Genomic DNA, 27,514 nt, shown 5'->3' on the forward strand with positions numbered 1-27,514 from the left:
AACAGCAAGTTATGTAACAAAAGAGAACCGAGGACATCAGAACGTGCTCCAATGATACTTTGTATCTTCCTGGTGCGCAAAAATGTAAACCAGCCTTCCTTTATGGTTTACATTGTACCACTGCACAACGGTTTGCTATCGCGTAATTTGGTAGGTGATACATATGAAATTTGAGGGTGTGATTAGTCTTTAAAATAATAGCTTTGATAAATATTTTAACCACTTCTAGGCATCCCCGCCCTCTAAACACACACAAAAAGAAGAAGAAGAAGAAGAAGAAGAAGAAGAAGAAGAAGAAGAAGAAGAAGAAGAAGAAGAAGAAGAAGAAGAAGAAGAAGAAGAAGAAGAAGAAGAAGAAGCAGCAGCAGCAGCAGCAGCAGCAGCAGCAGCTAAGGTGGGCCACTGCCCCGGCTCTGGCCAGCCACATTTAGAGGGGAAAAGGACAAATGGTGCTATTTCTTTAAGCTTAGTGAGAGGAAATCTAAGTTTGTTCTTTAAAAAGGGCGAAAGTTCCCTGGGACCACAGGGCCGGCGGCGAGAGCGCAGGCAGCTTCGTTGTTGGCACCTTGGGGATCTTCTGGGCTGCCAGGAGCTCTGAGCTTGCAGTTGCACCTAAACCGCCGATTTTGCTACTTATATTTGCGGTAATGCTAGGAAGCAAAGTGTCATCAATTAGAGAATCTGGTAGCCATTCTCTCTTTGCCCTGTGTCCCAGCTTGTGATTCTTCTAAGTTCCATCTCCTTTGCTGAGTGCAGATTCCTGGCTCTGGCGCGTCTCCTCTTCTACACTTGGGTCACCGCGGGTTGGCCACCTGGGCTCAACTCACCCCATCCTTGCTTTCCCCCATCACTACACCCAGCGGCGAGGGCAGCCTCACCACTCTTGCCCCGGAGGTGAACGTGTGCCTGGCTTTGATTGAGACAACCAGGATCCCAGAAGCCCAGTGACATCAGAAAAGAGGCTCCTGGGCGCTAGCACTTCCCGCAATACGCTCCAGGGCTGTAGGTGCAAAACCAAGCTCTAACTTCCCTCCAGCTAATCGAGAGGAAAATACAGGGCGCGTCACAGTGGCCTCTCCCGCCTAGCCACGCGCGGTGAAATTTCCGGCAATCGGGCCAGCTAAGACACGGGATTTGCACCGCAGTCTCCCAGCTTCTGGAGCCGAAGCCGAGCGCTCCCGGCAGCTTCTCCAATTTCTCTCCTAAAGTGCGAAGGGATAAGCCCCGTCTGCTCCACGACTGCGAGGCCGGCGGATCTGGGAGCCGCGCCCGGCTCCGCAGGACTCGGCGGGCCCGGGGCTCCCCGGCAGCTGCTACTCTGCTAGGGGTTAACAGCAGCCCCCGCGGCCGGGCGGGCGCGGACGCTTCCTCTCACCCGCCCGGGAACGTGGATACTGCGCCCGCAGGATGTTCGCCGGCTGGGCCGCGCAGTCAGGAAACATGAGAAGGCCTCGCTATTCCTGTTCCCGGGCCGCGCGCGCCGGGCTGGGTAAATAAAGCCGAGACGACAGCGGTGGCGGTGGTGAGCGCGCCGGAGCCCGCGTGGAGAACATGCGGCGGGGATGGGAGTGCGCCTAGTCTCGAGGCGGGAGAGCCAGCCGCCCTGCAGCCGGCCGCCGGCCCCGCAGCCACAGGTACAGCCCTCGCGTCGCCGAGTCCCAGCCGGCTGCCGGGGAACGCCAGGCTCGCTCTGGCCCCTGCGCCCCACCTTCACTGTGCCCTGGGCGCTGGTGCTCTCCCCGCCCTTCCCCCAACTTCCCTCCAAGGTCTGGTGGAGACGCGCTCGGGTGGCGGCCAAGCCTGACCCAAGGGCCTGCGCGGAGACTGGGAGCCCACCTGGCCGCGCCTCCTTCGCTTTAAAATTATTCGCCGGCGTTGGGGGGAGGGGGACACTTCTGCAGGGAGTGACCTCCCCGGCCACAGTCTGGAGTGAATCCGGGTAAGTGATTCGAGAAGAGGCGCGGGTGGCCGCGCGCGGGAGTCCTGGGAGGGTCAGGAAGTGTGGTTCACACGCCCCCGGACCCCTTGCGACAGGACGGCGCTCGGACCTTTGCCATCGCTTGCCTCTGAGCCTGCTGCCTGCAGACCTAAGGCGCGCCGGTTGTCTGTGTCTGCGATCTCTGCGTGGGCTTGGGGCTGCCGGGGAAGGGTCCGAGGTGGCTAACCTCGTGATGACTTCGCTAGTAAAAACACGTCGTCGCATCTAGGAGGACGCACTGGGGTGGTGCGGAGAAGGCCGGGCCAGGGAAGGGTGGCTTGTACAAATAAAGCAGCATGAACGCACATCCCCAAGGGCACTGATATTAAAAGAAAACAGCAACGCTAGTCTTGACTGTAGAACAGGGGCTGCGAGCGCGGAAATTCTCTTTGACACTTACTGCCGAGGCTGTGTGCATACCCCAGGCACGTACCTGTCTGCGCGGGAGGACGCAGTCCTAGGGGACACGCGGCATCCAGCAGAGGTCTTACTTCACTTCCCTACTAACACAGACCGTAGCGGTAGTTTGATCGCGGTGGCCACAGTCCTAAATGTCACGCGTGGCCTCTGCTGCGGTGGCCGGAGGGCGGGGCGGGGGTGTTGGCGAGTGTGGGCACTCGGCGAGGCAGAGGGGGTGTGTGTGTGTATGTGTGTGTGTGTATGCGCGCGTGCGTGTGTTAGTGGAGTAGCAGCCCATGCCGCGACTGGACGGGCAAAGGGGGCGCTGGCAGCGAAGCGGAGGCCGCTCGGAGGAAACGGGAGCTGTCCCGAGGCGCTAGGCGGGGAGATGGGGCGGGCGAGGGCGGCCGCGCGCCCTGGGGCTGTAACTCTGCGGCTCCGCGGCCGCGCGGACTTGCCCCTGACGCCCGTGCGCGGCAGGCAAAGGCTCAGGGTCTCCGCGACCCCAGAGGTGAGCTGCTGGCTCTCCCCGACAGTGGCAGCCGCAGCCCGGGAGGTGCGCAGACCAAGCTGCCTCCTGACCTGGGCTTCTGACACCTTTACAGCCTCTGAAAGGGTCCCCGGAGACCCCAGAGAGGGGCGAGTGTCAAGGGGCTCCGAGCCCACGACTGACACCCGTGCTGCGGAAGAGAATGGCACTGATTGAGGGCTCTCGGGACCTGGGTCCTGGCGCCTTGGACCTTAGGACCATGCACGTCCCGGGGGCGCGTTGGGGGATGATAGGAAGATTCGGGGCGAGAAGCGGGAGAAGTGGTGCTTTCGTCCTGACACCACTTAACTTTTCCCTGTCCTTGAACCCAATCTCACCCCGGGGGACCTTATCGGACAGAAGATGCGGGGGTTTCAACCAAACCATCCACGATCTAGAAAACACGAAAATCCCCCAAATTCCGGTATGGCCTGGGACTCATGAACTGGGCCTTGCGGATGCGGTTGGCACATTACCCCAACTCTTCCCTTCCATCCAGTCCCTCCTGACGCCCCGAGTTGGGGCTCCCAGAGGCTTTAGTCTTCTGCTGTGATTGAAGAACCACGCGCGGCCTCACGCCGGTCCCGGCTCCGCAGTCCGGAGTATGCCTCTCCCAGACACAAACTGAAACCCAGAGGCTCGTTTGGGAATTCGTTTCCTTTGCCTCTGCGGGTGAATGATTCTCGGTTGTAGTTCTGGGGAGTGAGGGGATGGGGGGATCGATCGCCCAGGCAAAGAAGAAGGCAAGTACCTGTCCGGGGAGCCTGCAGGGGCGGGGGCGTGTAGCCAACTGGGGAGAGCCGCAGGGTCCCTGCCATTTGCGGCGGCGCCGCTCCTCCCCTCGGCTCTGCAGCCCGGCGACCCGGCCAAGTTCAAGGCCCAGGACCTGCAGGGGTCTAAGCACTCTCAGCCAGTAAGTAACGAGATGCACCTTCCTCTTCTAGAAGCCGAGCCCTGCTGCGGAGCTCCCGGCGGCCAAGCCCCGAGGCTCTGCGGCCGCGCAGCGTGTCCCTGCCACCCGGCACCATGAACACCATCGTCTTCAACAAGCTCAGCGGTGCGGTGCTGTTTGAGGACGGAGGCGCCCAAGAGCGGGAGCGGGGTGGCCGGCCCTACAGCAGTGTCCTGGACAGTCCTCACGCCCGCCCCGAGGTGGGCATTCCCGACGGCCCGCCCCTCAAGGACAACCTCGGCCTGAGACACCGGAGGACAGGGTAAGCGCACTCCCGGGGGGAGGGGGCGGTGAGCTGTGCTGGGGTCCCGCGGCAACGCGGGCGGGTTGGGGGCAAAGGGCCCGGAGTTCCCTGGGTGTGCAGGTCTGCCTCTCCAGGGCTCGCGCGTTCTCATGTTAACGGGCTCCTATCTCACAACATGAGGGATCAATTCGTCGGGGCAGCTCCAAAGAGCTTGGTGGAGACTGAGGGCGCCAGGAGCTGCCCCTCGGTCCTCGCTGCCTGGACATCGGATTTGGGGGTTATTTGCCCCTCTCCGGACTGCGGGTGCCGGATCGCGGCTGAGGGCGAGGAAAAAGGACTGAGCTGGGTGCAGAGGAACAGGCGAAGCCAAGTAGTTGGGGAGTCCCGGCTCAGGCTCCGCGAACTTCTCTTCGGTCACCCCAGCCCCTCGCCAGGGCCCCGCGGCTCGCCTGGCCCAAGGAGTCGGGAAGGTCGCCCCCCGCAGGGAGTCCCGGGCGCCCGCGCAGCTCGGCGGGGCCCGCAGCGAACCCGGAGGGGGAGGCTCCGGGCCTGCGGGACAGGCTTTGGGTTTAGCGGGATGAGGGGGATGCTGGGGGGCGGCAGCTTGCGGGTGGGCCAGCCGCTCAGACTGCCGGTGAGTGGAGGGCAGGCTATGCCCGGCCGGATCCCGGCGGCTTCCCGGGCGCCCCGCTGGGGAGGGGTGGCAGTCCTGGCCGCCTCCACCTGAACGATTGCATCAGCTGCTTGTTCTGCGGCGTCGCTGCTTAGTAAAATAGAGATTCGGTTTCGTCAAAATGTTACTACCAGTCGCTTCGGGTGGAATTGCATTTCAAAGTGTTTAAAGAGGCAGAAACCCAGGAGGCTCCGGCGCAGGCGCGCAAGCCTCGGGGAGCGGCTGGGCGCGCTGGCGGCCGCGCGCGACACCTCCCGGACCGGTGCGGGAGCGCATCGCCCCAGGCCACGCTCCAGGCTCCGGGCTCCAGGCTCCGGGCTCCAGGCTCCGGGCTCCAGGCTCCGGGCTCCAGGCTCGTGGCTGCCTCTGCCTCCTCCTCCTTTGAATATGCTTTTCCTGAGGTCTTTTTATTTTACCTGATGTGACAGAGCTTGCCGTACTTTTAACCCTCCCTTAGTCGGGAAACGGCCCGACAGTGTTTTTGGGTTCTGCAGGCTTCCTCCACAAACCACTGCCTCCTTTGGAAAGTTTCCCCCTTTTCCTAAAAGATTAAAGGAAATACAGAGCTTAAAGAGAGCGGGGGAGGCAGTGCTCCTTTGCTTTATTCCCTCTGTCCAGTCGGCGACCTTTCCCCTGACCACAAGCGACGGAAAGCCTCTGGGAGCAGACAAGAGATCCCCGAGGAAAGTTTCGAGAGCCAGCCACATACCCTGCCAGGCCTGCCAGGCCAGGGTCACTCGAGGGCGCGGCGCCAGCGGGCGAGGGAAGGGTAGCAGTTAGCCCCGCTCCCCAGATCCGCGACTGGAATAGCCGTTTTCTTCAAATCACTCGACCTTCGTCTCCTAAACCTCTAACCTTGGGGTATTGAGTTCAAAATATCCCCCAACTCAAGATAAACCTAGCGAAATGACCTCCCCATCCAGAAACTTTGAGGCTCCCACTTCCTGCCTCTCCCAAACTCTGGGCGCGCGCAGAGCAGGGGCGCAAGGCAGGACTGCGCAGCTTGGATGTGGGGTTCGGGCTCGGCCGGTACGTGGAGGGGTCGGGCGGGCAATCGCGTCGCTCACCAGGGCATCCTCCTCTCCCTATGTCCCAGCGCCCGGCAGAATGGCGGGAAGGTGAGGCACAAGCGGCAGGCCCTGCAAGACATGGCGCGGCCCCTCAAGCAGTGGCTTTACAAGCACCGTGACAACCCGTATCCCACCAAGACCGAGAAGATACTCTTGGCCCTCGGCTCGCAGATGACGCTAGTGCAGGTAATCAGGACTCATTAACCCCTTGATCCGTTTCCCGGCGACGGGCTGAAGAGCGGGCACGCTTACGGTTCGTGAGGCTCCCCACGTGGCACTTCTACCTGGAGAGGGATGCAGCCGGGCTGTGGGAGTTTCTGAATTACTTCTCACCCTCATCCCTCAGTTCAGTGCAGATGCTCCGTGCAGGAAGGAATGCAGGAAGCGCTGTCAGGGAGGGAAGTGAAAAGTCAACTGCAGACTTATGAGAAGGTAACTGGGAATCTGGATTCAAGAGCCACATATAGATGAATCCAGATGATGCCATCTGCGGTGATTTTCAACATTAGTGAGCATCAGAATCGCCTGGAGGGCTTAAAACACAAATCGCTAGACTCCACCTCCGAGTTTCGGATTCAACAGGTCTGGGGTGAGACCATCATTTGCATCTCTTACAAGGCCCCAGGTGTTGCTGAAGCTGAGGCTAGGAAGGAACCCCACTTTGAGAACCGTGCACTGTGACACTCCATATTAAGGCCAAGTATTAAAGCTCAGGTACAGAGTAACTTTCAAAATTACCATTACTAACAGCTAGGAGTAGGGGATAGAAAGATAAGAAATGGTGTTTGGATCAACACCCACCCCCACTCCCCCACCCCGAAAAACTTTTTTTTTTTTTTTTTTTTTTTTTTTAAATAGGAAGCATCCTAAACATTTGCTGCAATCGACAGCATTTTGCTCCTGATGCTTTTCTGCTGGGCTTAAGGAGAGGAGGCAGATTTCAGATGGTTGGGTTACTTTGCCAAGTGTGGAGAAATGGTGCAAAGTTTCTGTGTTCTCTGGTGAACAGCGTTACTTTACATTTGACTAGCTTTTCAAAACTGAATCTTACTGTTCACAAAACCACGATGTTGTAGGCAGTTACTATCAGAATTTTACACTTGACATAACCAAGACTTGGGGCAGTTGTGTCAGTAAAAGACAGAGGCCTGGAAATAAATAATTCCAGATCAAATGCTCTTCCCATCATGTCACATTTTTTTTTAAAAAATAAATATGGTGGTTTGAACTTTTCTACATGCAAGCAGGCAAATTTATTCAGAAAGAAGAGGAGGAGGAGCTACATCAGGTGAGAACTTTTGCACATTACAATAGCATTAACTGATTGTGAAAATTTGGCCATTCCACTAAATTTACAGTAAGCAGGAGCTCCAAAAAGAAAAAAGGAACTAGTGGATAAAATAAGAATTGCCTTCTGGAGTATTTAAAATTTCCCTTTAGGAATTACTGGAAAGTTTGACAAGGTGTGAAAGTTGACTTATAGTCAGGCTATCAATACTAGAATATGTAATTTCTGCTTATTTTCAGAATATAATTATATACAAAAACATCTGTTTCTTTCATATTATCAGGCAATGGTATTAATAGTGATTTGCTGCAGCAGTGGAGGGGAAAATTAATTTAGTGTTCTTGGCTTAATAACTGTTTAACATAGAACTATGAATCTTTTAGTGATTTACCAAAGTAGTTTCTAAATAAATTATTCCAGTCAGAAAAACCTGACTTATGAAAATAAATAACCTATGTTAAAATTTTGTTTAAATAAGTATGCTATTTATTTTTAAAATACACTAATTTATAGAGTTATTTGAATATTTCACAGTGATGTCAGCAATGAAAGACTAGGTTATTTTGGTTGATATAGAGCTTTATATTTAATAATGGCTATTCTTTCATACAGAAAGCAAAAGAACATTTATGACATGTTTTAGGACGTTTTTAAATTATGAAGTAGCATTTGTCATTAGGAGAGCCATTTAAACTTTCTTACGTAGTACTTTTGTTGAGTTGCAATACAAGTAGTTGTAATTTAAAATTATTTGCCACCTGTAATGATAGTTCAAATACAAATAAAAATGCTTTTTACATTTAGATCTTGGTGAGGCTATTACATTTTTAAAATATGCTTTACATGAAATTTTCATTCAAAACACTTTTTTTCTCTTACACTAGTCCTCAGAAAATAAAAATGCACAAAAACATGTAATTTTCAGTGGGGTAAAATAACTTTTATAATAATAAATGACAACTGTATAATTATTTCAAATTTTATTATTAATGAAGCTGGTTTCTGAAGCTTTAAAGTGATAAATGGAAAAAATTAAAATGTATAGAATTACCAATGGATCTTGTGACTGATCCTATGGCTGATCATTGTTCAAATGCTATAGAAATACACTCTGAATATAAACAGCTTTGTTGTGGAATAGTATAAAATGGTATGTGATTGGGGTTTGTATTATTGCAGGATATGGAACTTAGCAAGGAACAATGAGTAGATGTTAATGCTTCCTCCTCTAATAATGGAAGTCTCATATTCCTGTGATCTGTCCACATATGATTTGTTAAAACTGCTATGTTCCAAGATTCTGTCTCCACTGTTGACATAACTCTGTTTTTGGTTGGTACTGAGTGTGCCTGCTGAGATATATATGCTGTTATCAGCTATAAGGCTTCTAACAACTGTTAAATATTCAACAAAATCTCAGATCGGTCCTTATTCATTATTCCAAGTGTTATATTACATGGTGTGGGAATGAAATGCTCAATATTTCAGTTGAATAGCTCAGAAGTTTGTTAATTCAGTGTGCTCAAAGATGGACAGATGTCAGTTTATCCCTTTGGGTGTACTATAACAATGATGAATGTAAACACTTTTGTTAAAGTAGGATGAATATTATTTAGTTTTCCCTCCCAGCTTCTAGATGGTTGGCCCTCTAATCTTTCACTATAAAATATGGGAGATAGATAGACAGATAGATACCAATATAAAATATAATTATATAAATTAGTCATATCTAACTATCTCCCATATTTTATAGTGAAAGCTTAGAGGCCCAAACATCTATACATATATACACATATAGCATTCAGTTTGACATTAAAATTCTGTTCCAGAACCTATCCTTGGTAAGGAGATCTGTTTCGTGTAAAATACAATTTGAAGAGAATATGAATGACAACCCGAAGGAATCCATAGTAGATTAAAAGTAGAAAATTTGAACCGATATTTTTACCTTCAGTGAAACAGATGGAATTTGCATTAATTCATCAAGAAAGAAATGCAAAACAAGAATATGCAAATTTGTTAACCAGCTATTTGCTCTTTGCAAGACCTACTGCAAATACACATTAAAGACCTTGGAGTGTATCTATCTGTTAGGTTGTACTGAAAAAAAACAAAACAAAAAACCCCAGCAGAATACATATATTACCAGATTGGATGGTGGTCAATTTATGAAATCAGTTTTGAAACAGTCTATATTAGACATCAGCAAACCTTTCTGGAAAATCACCTAATGTATAACTATTATAATATGGTAAAAAATAAAAGACTATGAGTATATAAAACATAAAAGAGATAAGACTCCTATGTATAAAAAGTTAGTTAATCCCCTATGACATTTAAATCATTTAAATGTTCCCCCATTTTTGTCTGTTAGAAGGATAGTGTATTACTTTTTTTAAAATTAGAAGGCCATTGCATTTTCATTATAAGAAGAGTTTCATAAGAATTGGATTTTACACTGCACTATGTGTGGTTGCTGTGTGAAGATTTAAGGTTAGTCTGAATTATATCCTGTTTAGTAAAGAAAGTTACAAAAATGTTTTGGAGTTGAATTCTAGTAAATATGAATGATCTAGGGGAAGTTGCAGGTTGTACTCTGTGTGAAAGGAGCAAAGAAGGACAAAAACACTCTTGCTGGAGACAGTACTGGTCAACAGAGGGAGGTTAGTACCTAGTATAAAAGAAATTAACATTGCTGTAGGGCAACTTGGGCTGTATTCGCCCATCTTAATTTTTAGAGCTAACAAGGATATTAGGAACCATCAAATCCATTTTAGAGATGAAGGATTCAAAGTTCAGTAAAGTTGAATGACGTATCCAAATTCATACCACATGGTTTTGGCAAATTCAGAACAGGAAGCCAGGTCCTTTTCCATTGTATGGTGATTATGGGATAACAGGACATTTATGAGGATTTGAAGAAGTGAAGTGATTAAATCAAAATGGTGCATCAGTTCTTGAATTTGATGATAGTTGCTAAGATCCATTTAAGAGAACAGAATGGAAGAGAGGGGAGTTAGAAAGAGAAATGTTTTCAAATTCCCAGTTAGTAGTATAGTTGGATAAAGTAGTTGGATAAAGATTTTGACAGTGAGTTGAAGAATCCAAGGGAAGTTTGAGAAATTTCATGAAGAAAGGGATCAGGCTCCTTGTGCTTCCACAGCTAATGTTCACTGGTGTATCCCAGTTAATTATGTGTAGTTCTTTTCTGCTAGTCCTTCTGGGAGTGCAAAAGACAAAGCTTATTCATTCCTAGAACTTAACACCATGGCTAAAGTACAATAGTCACTCAGTAATTTTGTTGTCTGTCTGTTGAGAATGGGAAGGACTGAGAATTTGAATTCAGACTGAGAATTTGAAGCCAGACTGAATCATAGTAATAGTAACATAGCTTAGCAGGAAGAAGTGTTGATGAAAACTGACTTCTGAAATGCCATAGTGAGATAATATGTCATTGCATATAAATTTGAAAGGATGACTATCATTGCTTCAGGTACAAAGAGGGTAATACTGACTATATTGAATATTAAATACATATGGGAAACCCACCATGTGTTTACCCACGAGGACAGGGAGAAAAAGTATAATTTGAGGGTTTTTTAAAAGTAGAATAATAAGGATTTGAGTAATGCACAAAAAATGTTTATTTATGGTATAAATCTAGAAAAAAAAAAAAAAGGAGAAATTTCCAGTACAAACACTGCCACACAAACCATTATAGTAATCTGGCCTTTCTTCAAAGCCTAGCTTAAATTCCTCAGTTTGGTCATGTTCTGGACCAAACTGGCAGAAAGACTTAATTCTCTTCCCATGTTTCATTCTTTTAAAGGCAAGTATTGCCCTTTTGAGTTTCTAAAAATCTCTGCACTGATGATAACCTGATATTTTAGAAGAAACCTCAAGTATCAAATCCAGTAGCATCTTCAAAAAAAGAATGAAAGTATCTTTTCTTTGTCTTGAAATGTTTCTTTCTTTGCCTTCAACTATTTGTCTAAGCAACACTTGACCTTTAGCTTAAAGTGAGGAGTTCTTTGGTTTATTTTCCTCCTCTTCACCGATGGCTCTGCCTCTGCTTGTTTTGCTAGCTCGTCTTTTGGAAGCAAACAGGTCCCACCTTTTTCATCTCTAATGGTTTCCAAAGCTTGGTCTTTGACCCTGCTTTCATTCTTTCTACTCTTGCAACTTTGATAATTACCTCTGTGCCTTTTCCTCTTGAATTTGGTCATCCCCTCCCTTCAATCTCAGATACCACTTTTATTTTCTTACCAGACATGTCACCAGTATTAGCACCTCAAACTAGACATTGCCCAAGCCAAACACATCATTTTCTCCTCAAAAAGTTTTATCTCGTTCCCCACATGCACTACCTTTCTCTTGGTTACACAGGTTTGCTGACTCAAGGTCATCTTTAACTCTTCCCTCTTCCTCAGGCCCTACAATTTCTCTGGAATTTCACTTCCATTTGTTCCTGTGTCCTCTTTATTGGGAATGCACTTCCCTTCCCTCTCAACCTGACCTATTCTGGACCTTCTTCAAAGCTTCACTTAAATTCCTCAAAAAGGCTGGAGTCACATATGAAAGTAACCCCTCTTTCCTTTGGACTCCTGTATCATTTTAATGTCTGATATGCCATTCATCACATTCTTTCTTATATTAGCTATTTGTATACCCTCCTACTTCTCTGACTGGACTTTTCTCTTACTAGAATGTTTTGAGGTCAAGGCCTCTTCATTTTTCCTTATTCCACAAATACACTCAGTGTCTGTAGTAAGCAACATGTTTGTCGAATGAATGAATGGATATGAATGTCCAGTATTCTTATGTCCTAAGAATATTTAATGATCAGAGGTGCTGAGAGAGGCTTAGCTCCTTTATGAGAAAATAATTGCACCATGGATAATGTTTTTAAGTTTTGTTAATTGAAAAATAATACCGTTTTAGGTGTCAAATTGGTTTGCTAATGCAAGACGTCGGCTTAAGAATACCGTTCGACAGCCAGATTTAAGCTGGGCTTTGAGAATAAAGTTATACAACAAGTATGTTCAAGGCAATGCTGAACGGCTTAGCGTAAGCAGTGATGACTCGTGTTCTGAAGGTTTGTTAATATTTTTATTTTGCTTCCTTTGTTTTGCCTCTATAGCAAGTTCACCATAATTGCTATTTTTAAGGTTGCTCTCACAAAATATGATGGTGCTATAACGGTTCTTTTTTATTGCATGAAGTAACTTCATTTTTATAATACTATAAATGACCAAAGGAATGATGGCCATTTCCTCTTGTTTATAGATATACCATATGTCAGAATAACATATTCAGTGAAATTCATTAAAATTAAAATACCATAAGTGAGAGATGACATAAATATTTGCTTTCATTGCCTAAAAATTGATCTTGAATATCAAAGATAATTTTATATACTTTAAATATATTTCCTTTATATATTTTAAAGGATTAAATATAAGAGTTGGGTGGCTGGGGGAAAGTATACATACCATCCTACTTAGTGATACTGTTCCATTGTAGATGGAGAAAATCCTCCAAGAAACCACATGAACGAAGGGGGCTATAATACCCCAGTTCACCATCCCGTGATTAAAAGTGAGAGCTCGGTCATCAAAGCAGGAGTGAGGCCAGAGTCACAGGCCAGTGAGGACTACGTGGCACCCCCCAAATACAAGAGCAGCTTGTTGAACCGTTACCTTAATGACTCTTTGAGACATGTCATGGCCACGAACACTACCATGATGGGAAAAACAAGGCAAAGAAACCACTCGGGATCTTTTAGCTCCAATGAATTTGAGGAAGAATTAGTGTCTCCATCGTCCTCAGAAACCGAAGGCAACTTTGTCTATCGTACAGGTAAGCCCATGTTTTCTGTAGTAATTCCTGTGATACCTTTTTAAAGCACAATGAAAACTGCATCAGAGGGATTTATTTTGACAGGTATAAAGGCATCAGATTATTCACATATTGCCCATAATTCAGTTTCAAAGCTTTTGTTTTGTTTATAATTGCCAATGGATACATTTGTTAGTAGATTATGGTCTTATTGAGAAATTTTCAGTTTTCGTATTAAGGACAAGAAGTTTTATTCTTTTTCTATTTTTTAATTTTAATTTTTTAATATTTTCGCTTTGTTTTTATACAAAAATTAACTCAAGATGGAAAATTTTCATTCTTAATGATAATTTTAATCTTCATAATAACAATGTTTAGGGGAGGTATATACTGGCTTTTATAAATAATTCATAATAGAGGATAGTGCCAGATTGTGGCCAGTCCTGCAAATACTTTGTATTTTGTCTTTTCTGTTAAATGCTTTGATTGCTAAATAGTGATGGTAAATGAAAACAAATTAATAGAGGTGCCAAGCTTTTGTGAAAGAAAGGTATAGGTCTGGCTTCCATTGCTCTGGAAATTTTACTCTCATTCCTGAAAAGCATAAGCAGGGCTGAAAGATAGCTTTTAAAATTTTACTTTCCTTCCAGAAATAAAGAATTGATTCCAACCTGTCCAAAACTTTCAGATAGAGTAGTAGGTTTGGTAAAAATTTCTATCTTGACTTCAGTTCCCAGAGAGGTTTGCTCTTAAGAAGTGTATGAGGTGACTTTCGAACAAGGAATATGCATGACCTACATCTACATCTGGTGTAGACAGAGTCTGGGTCCTGAAAATGCCAGCAAATAGGATTTAGACTATTAGAGCTGGAAATAACCTCAGAAAGCATCTAGAACAGGGACATTACATCACAGATAAGAAAACCCAGACCAAGAACACATAGTAGGTACTCTCCTCCAGATCTCTGAGTCTGCACAAAAGATAGGAAGAACATCACTACTGTAGTCACTATTATTATCCCTCCTACTACCAATCATGTATACAGTAGTTACGGTATGCTAGGCCCTATGATATAAACTATACACATTTTACTACATCTTTTCTTCATAATATCAAGAAGCTTGGTCTGTGAACAGTGGGGCTTTATTAAGAAATCTAAAGTTGCTCTGTTAATATACCCTGTAGATCATTTCACCAGCAATCTGATTTTCAAATGTCTACAAATATATATGAGACAAATGATCTACAAAGATTCAGAGAAAATAGCAATACATTTCTAAAGACTTAAATCAACCTCATTTTCTCTTTGCATCACCAACTCTAACAATAAAAACAAACTCTAAACACTCAGAAATACAGAAATCGTCTTGTAAACAATAATTGGATCTAGGAAGAAGAAAAAAGGAAATTTAGCCAATAATGAAAATGAAGCTGGGCATTGTGGCTCATGCCTGTAATCCCAACACTTTGGGAGGCAGAGGCAAGAGGATTCCTTGAACCTAGGAGTTTGAGACAAGCCTAGGCAACATGGTGAGACCCCCATTGCTACAATTTTTTTTTTCTAATTACCCATGCATGGTGGTGCATACCTGCAGTCCCAGCTACTTGGGAGGCTGAGGTGGAAGGACTGCTTGAGCCCAGGAGATCAAGGCTGCAGTGAGCCGTGATCGTGCCACTGCACACTAGCCTTGGGCAACAGAGGGAGCCCCTGTTGCAAAAGAAGAAAAAAGAAAATGAAGATACTACATATTAACATCTAACTATTTTAACCAGAGAACTTGAAAGTAATTCAGAGTTTTATGAATGTTTATTTTTCGAGAAAGGAAATCACATTGTTCAAATACAGATAATTGAAAAAAAGTAATAAAAATAAAACAAAAAAGATCAAATGGAAAGCTGAAAAATAAATAAGCTGAAAAAAATAAATTAAACAAGCAAAAATAGACACAAATTAAAATTGGAAATTACAAAGGAAGGAAACAGCAATCAATAAATAGTTATTAAACAAAAAAGGTTTTAAAAAATTATGATGAAGTACTACACACAATTGTTTCGCAATATACTATATGTAAATGTGTATTTAAATAAATTGGCATTCTCCACACAAAAGTTCATAAACATGAAAAGTTTTAAATGGCCAATAACTCACGAAAAATTAAGATTTTTGGTCAATCCAATTCCCAAAACACATGACTTAATTCATCCGTTTTTTTTTCAAACTTTGAAGAATTAATGCTTGTGTTTTATGCATTTTTCTGGAATGTATAAAAATATCAAATTTTTTAAAAATGTAAATGTTATCTTATTTCCAAACCAGATTAAGACTCCATAAAAGTCAAAATCTTTATTTATAATACTGATACTATGAAAATACCTGAGAAATATTTATAATGTAGTATTAATTGAAAAACAATTCAAAATTGTGGGAACACTATAATACAGTTATAACAGTACAAATGTGCATAGGCAAATACAAAAAAATGACAAATACATTAATTTTAATGAGACACAGTAATTGGTAATTGGTAATCTTTTATTTAAAAATATTTTTCTTATACAATATTTAACATTGCCTAGTAAAAACATAGGTTAATGACTATGCAATTTTCCTAGTGTGGTGAGTCTTCTGAAAATGCATTTCAAAAGTGACAAAATATAAAGCCAGAATGAATAGCATGCCTGTGTAGTTGATTCTTTTGAAAGTTAAATGTCTCAGTGGCTTATTTTTATTAAAGCATTCCAAAGGCACTTTGTCCAAATGTATGGACTATTCATTTGCCAATTCTATTTTTAAATAAAAGCTTATTTTTTTTTAGTTATGCAAGCAATGAGAAAGCAACCTAGACATGTAAACTTCTGGTTTTACCTGCATGTGCATCAACTTAAAAAGGGCAGACTAAATGATTTGTTTTTATGGTTGGAGAATTGAGAAAGACTGGTGGCCTAAGACTGGTCTGCTGGGTTTCAGATCAAAACAATCAATGGCTGTCTTCTGTGGGAATGGAGTGACAGCGTTGCTGCAGTTGTAGCTGGGTTACCAGGCATGTATAAATAGTAAAACAGGGGATTTCAAGAAATACTTTCTGAGCAACTGCTGTGGTTTTCTCTGGCATACAACCGTCTTCTGAATTCTTTCAATTCCATCTGGTTATATCTTTCTTTCCTCCCTCACCTAAATAGAAATTTTCTAAGTCTGTATTAACACCCCCACCCCCAGTGCTACAGTAGTACAAAGATTCTGAACTTTCAAATTTTTTAAAAGAACACTTTACAATTTATTTGTTTTTGTTACAATTTATTGCTAAGGAACTTTTTTGTTTGTTTCTTTGTTTCTTTGTTTTTAGACGGAGTCTGTCTCTGTCGCCCAGGCTGGAGTGCAGTGGCACTATCTCGGTTCACTGCAAGCTCCTCCTCCTGGGTCCACGCCATTCTCCTGCCTCAGCCTCCCGAGTAGCTGGGACTACAGGCACCCACCACCACGCCAGGCTGATATTTTGTGTTTTTAGTAGAGACGGGGTTTCACCGTGTTAGCCAGGATGGTCTCGATCTCCTGACCTCATGCTCTGCCTGCCTTGGCCTCCCAAAGTGCTGGGTTTACAGGCTTGAGCCACCGCGCCCAGCTGCTAAGGAACTTTATCCATTTATTCATCCATTTTTGTTAGAGTGGCTGTTTTGTCATGAGTTTTATTAAATACATGGAAGCAAAACGCCAGTTGAGGCCGAGCACGGTGACTCACACCTGTAATCCCTGCACTTTGGGAGCCCAAGGCAGGCAGATCATCTGAGATCAGGAGTTCGAGACCAGCCTGGCCAACATGGTGAAACCCCGTCTCCACTAATAATACAAATATTAGCTGAGCATGATGGGAGTCGCCTCTAATCTCAGCTACTAGGGAGGCTGAGGTACGAGAATCGCTTGAACCCAGGAGGCAGAGGTTGCAGTGAGAGGAGATTATACCACTGCACTCCAGCCTGGGTGACAGAGTGAAACTGTGTCTCAAAGAAAAAAATAAAAAACTAGTTGAAAGTTGGTGTAAGAAAGGATAATGCATCACTGAATTTTATTTCACTTATTTTTATTAAATTCTAGGGGGCAGAAGTCTTGTGGATTATAAAGTAGTAATCCTAATTGAAGATACTGCTAGAAACATCAAAGCAAATGCATACATAATTTTACTGATTTTACGTAGACATTATTTCTCTGTAATCCAGTCTTTGGCTTCATGCCAGGTACATAGCACACTCTCAATACAGATGGGTTAAAACATTTTTGACAGCAGTAGTTATACCATTACAATTGATCAGAATTATTAAGGTTATTGCGTCTAAATGTAATTAATACTCAAAGGAAATTTAGTCACTCAGTGTCATCCATTGAATTAAGTCATCTAAATTAAAATTATAATATGTTTTTATCATGTGAGCTTAGCGAATGTCAATTTTCAGAAGTTTGACTGAGTGAATTTCCTTACAAACTGACCTCCAAGCCTCTAGCCTCCAGCTGGTCTGCTCTCAGAGGTGCCAGGCTAAGGAGTCCCAGTGTAATATCCACCTCCATTCCTGTTGAACCAGGGTTCAAATTCTCCATATGGAACCATCTTTGCCACCTTACAGAGTGGATTCTCACTGGAACCTTTCCTAACTTGAATTAGAGTTTGACTTTACCCTCAGAACCAAGCCTATGAAATTTCTTTCTCTACTGAAGAGGAAAGAGGTTTCTAAGAATGAGTAAATCAGGCAAGTCTTGAAATAAAACCTGTGGAGTTCCCCTCTTGTTTTGCTCGACTTGAAGACAAGTCCCTGTTGCATTTTTCCCTTTCACAGATCACAGATGATTAGTTTATTAAGGCCTAGTGCAGGCCAGGCCTGGTGGCTCATGCCTGTAATCCCAGCACTTTGGGAGGCCAAGGCCAGTGGATCATCTGAGGTCAGGAGTTCGAGACCAGCCTGGACAATATGGCAAAACCCCATCTCTACTAAAAATACAAAAAAATTAGCCAGACATGGTGGCGCGTGCCTGTGATCCCAGCTACTAGGGGGAGTGAGGCAGGGGGATCACTTGAACCTGGGAGGTGGAGGTTGCACTGAGCCAAGATCATGCCACTGCACTCCAGCCTGGGCAATAGAATGAGACTCTGTCTCAAAAAAATAAATAAACAAAATTTTAAAAGCCTATTGCATTAGAATGGTTGCTCTATGAGCCCCATGGCTCTGTCAGTATATACTTCATAAATTTATCCTGCTCCCAAGAGGCTGAATGTTTAAACTTCATCTTGTTAAACTCTCTAAAATCCCTCTTAATTAGGCACATATGGTATAAACCAAAGCATCTAGGCAGATAGGAGTCTTTTCTATGTTAGTATGAATTAATTGGGCTAACTTCCCATTGCTTGATGGAGGTGAATATCCCTGGGAAGAAATGAAGATTTTGATTGAGAGAAAAAAGAAGTCATTTATTGGTGCATGGGACACTTTGGGAGGTAGGATCCATTTGGATGTCCTGCTGCAGTTGGAGACGTGGAACGAAACGAGAGAACAAGGCATTTTGGTTACTGGGGAAGAGGAACAAGGACGTAGAAAGTTTGGGAGGATAACAAGTCCAACTGCCATCTCCAAACCTTTTTTCTTGGCTCATAATGACCCTCAGGGGAGAAAATGTTCTTTTTTCTTTTTCTCTCTCTTCCTGCACACTGTGTACTTTAGAATTTAAGCTGATATCAGTAGTAAAATCTAGGTATGCTCATGAGTTCAATAAACCATTGGATCTGCCTGGGCTTCAAGCTTAATTTATGGCATGGTTTCTTTGGAGAAATGTACTCTCCGTTCTAAACAACCAATGTAACAAGGACCCTTCTGGGACAGAATCCACTGGTATATGAGGTGCTGCTCCTATGTGCACTCATTCCACGTGCAAAAATGATAATTAAGAGCCACTCCATGAAGGCTCTGGCTTAGACTCACTGGAGGCCTGTGTTTGGTGCTGGCCACTCTATCCATGAAACCATATTTAAATGAACCAGAAGAAAGGTTTAAAAAGATGCCTTGGCAGATCTTTTTGAGCAGTGAATATTCCCCCGACAATATCTGTTTCCTTCATTTCAACTTTTGTTTTGGGGGGTAGCTTAAAAAAAGTCTTATGGCGGCATCAAGAGCCATCTGTGTTAAGGGCCCTGCGTTGAGTGCCTCGGTGCACACGCACGGTTTCTCTTTTGGGCTTTTGTTACCAGTAAGTCTACCTCGGACACTTATTTTCTTATTTTATTTCCCTTTCTGTGCTGTCACTTTCTTGGTTTTAGTGAAAGAATTAAGCTTTGCCTTTTTGGATTATTCCAGACATTCTTTTCCTGGCATGCAAATGACTGTTGATGTACTCCAGCAGAGAATAATAAAAGCCTCTATCAACAGTCCAGCGAGTGACATTTAAAGGATACTTGAAAGGTTGTCCAATTCCTTGTCTTGTACCTTACCTAACAAAGGCCATCTGGGAATGAGGTATTTCACGTAAGTCCAATTTCCAGATAGCAGAAATTTAAGGACCAATTTAAAAAATAGAGAATTTTCTTCTCTTCTAAACTTACACTATTCAGCACAGCTTTGGAGAGGTACTTTAATGATCTTTCTATTCTCTAAACTTCCTCTTCCTTGTATTTCTTATATTGTTCCACCCTTTCAAGTCAGTAACCTCAGGGTTAATCACAATCGGAAACTTGCCCCTCACTCCTTTGAATAACGAGCCTTGTCTTCCTGACAGCCTTTTTAAAAGGGAACTTTTCTAATTACTTATTTCTAAGCAGAATCTTTAAAAATGAGATTTATACAAATGCTGATCCTTGAATATGCATGGGCTTACTATAGAATTATAAAAGCTTAAGCACTATTCGGAATACCATAGATTCTTAGTAAACATTTAGGAGTCATGGTAGAAGCAAAACACATTGGCGTGAATTCTTTCTGAAGTTCAAATTAATTTGATGTTTGAAAATTACATTTCTTTCTGGCTTCACTTACAAAAATCCAAATGCAATTGTACCTGGGTTTCACCCATTTTGAAGAACTGAGAGATTAATGGCAGACAAGAAGAGAAAAAAGAAGAAATATTGGCAACACGAGCTGTGTGCTGGCTCCTTCAGGGGTGGCTTTCTATTCCCTTTTCTTTGTTATTTGGTATCACATGAGAGCCTGAAAAATCCTACATGTAGATAGATGCTGAGACTTGCACTTTCATACTGTATGGCTTACAAACAAATCGAAAGTATGAGGCAGTTTAGCCTAGAAACTGTACAGATATTTTAGGGTTGTGTTAGCTTCTGACATTTTTGTCCTTTTACATTGTGGTACCTAAAAAAGATAGCAACGCTGATTTCATATTTGGCTGAATGTGGGCAGTTGTTTTCCGAAATGCAGCCGCATCCTATCTCTTTCCTTTGGTACTGGCTCTCACTGCCTTGTATGTATTCAGAGTTCCTGGAGGCCCTGAAATGGTGTTGTATTAATTTTTATAATTCCCCTAGCGCTTACTACCGTGTCTTTCACGTACTTACTCTATAAATGTTTCTTAAGTGAATGAATTCATGTTTTGATGATTTAGTATGTCTGCTCCTTAAATCATAAAAAAATTTAAATTTACTTAAGTATATGTTGATCTGTGTTTGTGAACAGAACAAGAGGAAGGGTCCTGAATAAGTTTGAATTGGTTTTTAAAAAGTTTTAAAAAGAAGAGAAACGTAAAGTAAAAAAAAAAAAGTTAAACAATGAAGCTGAAAACAATGAAATGTTTAAGAGAGTCAAAAGAAAAACATAGAAAGAATAAAATGAAACTAAATCGATTTTCAAGTAAAAGAGAAACTTCCAGAGAGATGCAAGGATGAAAAATGGAAAAATTTAGCTAGTTTAAAGAAAATCCACCAAATAATAAAAAGCATAGCCGACAGACAAATAGAAACAAATGGAGCTTTCACAAATTTGACTTCACTAAGTAGTGGGATTTATTGTTTACCTAGTACCATACATAGCCTTGGAGGTGAGACTTAAGAAATAAAGCACAGATCTAAATCCACTCATGTAAACCCTGCTGCCACCTTTACTGTCAGGGTTGACAACTTACTGTCAGGGTTGACAAGAACCCCAAGTCAAAGTTGTGACTTTTTAAGAATGACTATTTTTAGCTGCATATGAGACTAGGAGAAAGTCCATACAGAAATTTTACACTTTCTCTCTCCTCCATTTGCAGGAGCAAAGATCCCGTACATTTTTGATATTTTCCTGTTAAGAACAAGTTACCAACCTGAAATTTTGATCTTGCAAAGCCATTCTCTGTATTTTGGCATTACCGTTCTACTGATACTTATCAGCAAATCGATCATATTTGACTTTCTGATACTCAGTGCATTTCAGACTTGCTTCAGTGGTCAGTCACATCCTGAGGCAGCTTCATAGAATTCTTGTTCATGTCACTATATTTAAGACTGTGTCAGTATTTCCATTAAGAGGCTTTCTCATTCCCTAGGGCTTCTAAATAAGTCGTAAAAAATCAAGCCAAACTCAAAGCTGGCATAAAGGGGTCCTTTTTTTTTCTTCTCCTATATATAAGGAATATAAAGCTTAACTACCATTAATTCTATATTTAGTTAGGTTTGTAAACGCTTTATACACTGACAAGACCAAATAAGATCCATTGACGCTTCTGTGGCCCAAGATTAAAAAGAATTTAAAAAAGATTTACTGTCTGTGAAAACAACAAGACATTCTATTTAATGAATATAGCCCAATGAATATGGAGGTGGTTTCTTTTCTTCCTTCTTCTTCTTTTTTTTTTTTTTTTTTTTTGTTAGTTGCAGTTAGTTTTTTCCCTCTGTCTCCCTATTTTGTTTCTAAAATTAAGCAGGTATTTTTCTGGGTTAAAATTTGTCTTGTTGATGTAACAGAATTTTTACACAGGGTAAATATGTGCTTTCTTCCAGTCCAGAGTTTTGGTACTTTTAATTTTGGAAGCCTGGTTTCTTGTTTTCCATTATAAATGATATCATTTATAATTGTGAGTTTTGAGGAAGAGAAAAAATATAATAATAAATGTGCTCACTTTGCCCAATTTCCTTCACAAAATTTGAATATTTTTCTCAGTTTTCAGTTTAAATGAAGGGTGGTGTGTTTAAATAACAACTGCGTAATGAACTTTTTCTCTCTTTCCTCTTTGACGGCTTCTGTTACCCAATTTCTCTGTTTCATTGTACTAAACAGGTAAATAGTCAGGGATTTTTGTAAATCCAGCAATCAGCTTTTAAAGGATCTTCCAGATCAATCCCATATTTTTCAGGTTAGGAAATTGCTTTGGCCTCTATACAAGGCCCTGAAAATGTTCACTTTTGGCCATGAGTTGCTCTGTTGCTTGGAGATGTGATCCTGATCCTTTGTATAGTAACTCTAACAATTTTTGGCAGCTTCAGGCACTTAAATGACTTTTACTTAAAAAATACTTAAATCATTAGTGTTGAACTTTTGAGAACTTGGAGTAGCTGTGTGTGCCTTTCTAAAAATTTCTCTGTTGTAATAGCTAGAGTGGAAAGGTTTTTACACAAGTTGATATTATAAATTGTGGGTTGTAATAGTGATACAGTACCTAGGGATTATCTTTGGTTATTATGGGAAATAGAAATGGTTTGCAGAAGATCCCACACCATTAATACTGGTGGCCAAAGGTTTCTGCGGTGTGTATGTGTGTATGTGTGTGTGTGTAGTAGTAGTAGTAGCAGTAATAGAAATTGAACATAGTTGGAAAAACAAGGTCACTTTTGAAGACGATCAGTGGCATCTCCCCTCCGCCTTGTACATAACACTGGAGACATTGAAGTTATTACCAGGAAGTGGCCAGAAACAATTTGAGGGATAACAACCCAGTTGGAAAGTGGTTTTGGGGAGATACATTAGTCTTAGTTTCAAGCAGCAACACCTCTCTACTTTCAACAGTTTGGAGTCTTCCCCAAAGTGAGTCAGTAACTTTTTCCAAGCCCAGTAGGAGGTGCTACAGGGTGAAATTCACTTTTAGCATTTGCTCAGGTCATGCAACCAAAAAAAGCAAAACTGAAGTTTAGATTTCACAGGCTCATGGACTTGGGTAGCACCTCAGCAATGGGCCATGATTCTCTTAAGCACTTTATTCATGTCTTTCAGAATTGCTGGACTGCAGATAGGGGTAAAAACTGCCCCTTGCCCACTGACTTCAGTACTTTTGAGTGTCTTTGATACAGTGATGAAGACATACATCTTTTACACACTGTGTTCACTTTTTGATCACTTTGTGTTCATTTTTTGGTCACTTTTGGTCCAAAAACACACAATTTTTTTGTGTGTGTGTGCTGTGTTTTAAATGAAAATTTCGATCAGTTTTCATTTAAATAAAGAGAACTTTTTTACAATGTGATTTAGAGAGGAATATTTTAGTAATACAAAATTAAAATGGAAAAGCAGAACTCAAACGAAAATGAAACCTTTTAAAATGCTGAAAGGTGGTCAGAGACAACCATTCATAAAGTGATATTTCCAAGAAGCAGCTTGCTTCTTAAGTTTTCACATAGTTGCCTGTGTATTAAGAACTGATAGTCCCTTCAGCCGAGCCAGTCTCAGGTGATGGTGAACAAATCTCCCAGTGTGGCAGAGACATTTCAAGTAAGAATGCCCTGTTCTGCCAAGACTGTCATGATACTAAAATGTACCCTTTTGCTAAGGGCCAAAATTCAGAGTCTCTCGTCCCAGTTTCTACACTGATGTAGACAACAGATGCACAAAAAGGCAAAGTGGTATGTCACATGGCTTCAGAGCAAGAGGATGGCTATCTGGCAAGGGAGAGAATTCCTTAAATGTTACTGGGGCTTACATTTCTAAATGTAAAATTCCTAGCCAGAAGCTATTTGGTGCCAAGTGTCTTTGCTGTGATGCCTGAGCCTAGCAGGAAACTGGATGGTTGCAATATTGTGGCTGCTGTTAGAGTCCACACACCCTTTGCTAATTTGCAACCAAGATTGAATGATATGATTGTTTTCCATTTTTTCTTATCATTGTTTTGGTTGCATCTAATCTTACTATATTTTCCTCTCCTAGAATTCTCTTCTGAGTGCTAAATCTATCCAGATGGGTCAAGGAGTTTCTTCATAACCTTGTCACTAGTGCAACTGGTCTTGTTTTAGTTTTGATGGTGTCTCCTGGGTTCATTTATTTTAGACCTTTTTAGAAATATGGCACCAATTCATATTTATGCAGCAGCTCATGGGGACTCTAGCTTATCTAACTGTGTACTTTTTTCTTTCAACTGTGTACTTTTTTCTTTCAGAAGATTTTGTATGTATATATTTTTCTTAAAATGTGCTTAGAAAAGTATAAACATAAATCATCTGGAATAGTAATTCTCAACTATCTTGAAAGGTGTTCGAGGACTATTTCATGGTTACTATGATTGAAGCAGTAAAATTTAGTTTATAGTTACAATAACTTTCCTCTCATTAGGAAAATATAAAAAAGCTCAACTTTATGATTTCACGACGTATTACCAACCCTTAAATTCCATTCTAATCCCCACCCCCTAACACACAGACTCAGTGAAATGCTCATAGGAAGCTCAGAGAAGAACCGTAGAGGCATATGACCCGTCTGTGCTATGTTTGACCTCACCTTGTCTCTCAGCTGCTTTCATTAAAATGACAGCATAAAGGTCTGGGCAGAGGCTGGGTTGAAGCAATACACATTGAATGTATATTTTGATTATAGTAAAGTTCCTGCTGCGTCAACTTGTGATTTGGAAAATGACTTTGCAGGGCCCCAGTTTTCTCTCCAGCCAGCCTCCTTAACTACATGAAATTTTCCACCTGTAGATGAGACCACAGGAAGCTATAATGTGGATAGAGCAGAGAGCAGTGCCTCAGAAATCAGCAGCTCTGTGTATTGGCCAGATCTGTTAGCAACTGGGTATGTGTTCTAAGGCAAGTCCCTTTATTAATCATGGCTTTTGTTCCTTTAGCTGTAAAACGAAGATACATGACAAGATAATCCGTAAGTACCTTACGCCTCTGACAGAGTGCAATTCTGTGCAATGCATAGGGAGACAAGGAAGCCCACAGTTTATAGAAAGTCATAGCTAAATGCATATCACAATGTCTCTATTAGAACAGAACTTGGGCTCTGAGCCACAAGACAGGGACATTGCAAAGGAGCTTTGGGCAGCATGGCACCAGTAAACCTCCCTGGTGGCAGATAAAGGACTCTGCCCCGTGGGGGTGTTGGGCCCTGAGCATGGGGTAGGAGGCCAAGAGGGTAGATGTCACGTGTTTAAATCTGGCAATGTTTGCCTTATGTCATGTGTCATTTTTAGGAGATTTCTCCCAAGATTATAGAAGTATGCTATGTTTTACTTTTTCTGATAATTTTTATCAGAAGTATATTTTCTGACATTTTTATTTTAAGTACATATTATATACTTATAATCTACCTACAATTTATTTTTGTAAATTATATGAGATCGTGATCAGACTACTTTTTTCTCCACCAAATGAACAGCCAATTGTCCCAACACATTTTACTGAATACTTCTACCTTTCCTTATTGATTTGAAATGCTACCCCTATTATATACTGACTTCCTTTATATGTATACCTATTTCTGGACTCTATTGTATTCTATCAAACTATAACATATATTAATAGCATAGCATTTTATTTCCTTTTTATTTTAAGTTCTGGGACACATGTGCAGGATGTGTAAATTTGTTATGTAGGTAAACGTGTGCCGTGGTGGTTTGCTGCACCTGTCAACCCCTTACTTAGGTGTTAAGCCCAACATGGTTTAGCTATTTTTCCTGATGCTCTCCCTAGCCCTGGACCCCCCATGACAAGCCCTAGTGTGTGTTGTTACCCTCCCTGTGTCCACATGTTCTCATTATTCAGCTCCCACTTATAAGAGAGAACATGCTGTGTTTGGTTTTCTGTTCCTACATTAGTTTGCTAAGGCTAGTGGTTTCCAGCTCCATCCAAGACCCTACAAAGGACATGATCACATTCCTTTTATGGCTGCATAGTATTCCATAGTGTATATGTACCACATTTCCTTTATCCAGTCTATCATTGATGGGCATTTGGGTTGGTTCCATGTGTTTGCTATTGTGAATAGAATAGCATACCATTTTTGTGACTGTAGTTTTATTGTCCATTTTGATGTATGACAGGGTCTGTCTACTTTCAGTTTTTTTTTTCAAAATATTCTCATCTAGGTCCTTCAATTTATTTTTCTAGTAGAACTTTAGAATAAGTTTGATAATTCTATGTTTAAAAATCTTGTTAGAAGTTAGTTTGGGATTTCATTGACTCTATATGTTAGTTTGGGGAATATTTTTGTCCATGATATTTATATCAAATCTTCCCACTGAGGGTATGGCAGATTTCTCCATTTATTCTGGTCATCTTTTATGACAGTCATTAGTTTTTATATTTTCTTTATATAGGGTTGGCATATTTCTCATTAGGTTAATTTCTGGTTTTTTATTTGTTGTTCTTATTGTTTCTATTGCAGATGAATTCTTTTCAATAATAGCTATAATTGATATACGGGAAAGCTGTTGCATTTTGTATATTTTTCTTATATCTAGTTCCATTGTTCAAGTACACAAGTATCTCATCTTCAAATAGTAAGTTTTGTGTATTTACTCTCTTTTTCTTTCCCTTCCTTCCTCCCTCCATTTATTGTATCATGTTGGCCAGGTCCTACAAAACATCATTGACTCACAGCAGTAATAACACACATTAATGAAAATTTGTCTTATATTTTACCATTGAGTATAATGTTTGCAGAAGTTTTCTTGTGTAATCACTTTATTGAGTTAAGGCTTTCTCTTTCCATTCCTAGATTATTTCATAAGATATCTCCCTAACCATACACTTAACTGAATAGGTCATTGCATTTACGACAAACTGCTATTTATATAGTTTTTAAGATTGTCATCTAGTTGTCCTCTTTTAATCTATTTAAGTTATTTACAGTAGTACATTTCCTAATGCTTAATCATCCTTGAATTCTTGGGAAAATTTTTATTCCATATCAATATAATATTATTTTAATATATTTCTGGATTCCATTTATTAACATATTATTTAATAATTTTGCACTGAAATTCTTAACTGAGATTTGTCTTTAGCTTTCTTTTTTTTTTTTCTAATGGTCTCCTTGCACAGTTTTAGTATTAAAGTTATGCTAGGCTTATGGAATGAGCTGGAACATATTTTATCTTTTTCTACTCTAGGAAATTTTAAATAAAGTAAGGATTAGCTCTTCCTGATGCCTTGAAAGTTTAAAATAATTCACCAGTGAAAGGATCTTAGCCTGAGATTCCTTGGTTCTTTACTTTTCCTCTTATGTTTCTCTCATCTTTCTACATTTTCTGAACAGTTTCTGCTTTATCTTCCAGATTATTATTAATAATTTGGTCTTTAACTTTTCCCCCATTCATTCTTTAATCAACTTTTTTTTTCTTTCTCTCTCTCTCTAATTTTTTTTTTTTTTTTTTT

The 27,514-nt window shown here is 41.7% G+C and overlaps 1 protein-coding gene across 2 annotated transcripts in view; it reads left to right on the top strand.

Annotated features, from left to right (window-relative positions):
- Positions 1 to 1,491: 1,491 nt before the first annotated feature.
- MKX (mohawk homeobox) overlaps positions 1,492 to 27,514 on the top strand; it is a 76,454-nt gene continuing 50,431 nt past the window's right edge. Inside the window, exons 1-5 of one of the 2 annotated variants that reach the window (XM_010381411.2) lie at positions 1,492 to 1,634; positions 3,851 to 4,120; positions 5,872 to 6,031; positions 12,075 to 12,228; positions 12,657 to 12,992. In XM_010381411.2, coding sequence (XP_010379713.1) covers positions 3,933 to 4,120; positions 5,872 to 6,031; positions 12,075 to 12,228; positions 12,657 to 12,992 — 838 coding nt within the window. In that variant the 5' untranslated portion in view covers positions 1,492 to 1,634; positions 3,851 to 3,932. The remainder of the gene's footprint in view (positions 1,635 to 3,850; positions 4,121 to 5,871; positions 6,032 to 12,074; positions 12,229 to 12,656; positions 12,993 to 27,514) is intronic. The other variant, XM_010381412.2, reaches the window with a different exon arrangement.

The sequence above is a fragment of the Rhinopithecus roxellana genome, chromosome 11 (genome assembly GCF_007565055.1).
Source record: "Rhinopithecus roxellana isolate Shanxi Qingling chromosome 11, ASM756505v1, whole genome shotgun sequence".
Classification (NCBI taxonomy): Eukaryota; Metazoa; Chordata; class Mammalia; order Primates; family Cercopithecidae; genus Rhinopithecus; species Rhinopithecus roxellana.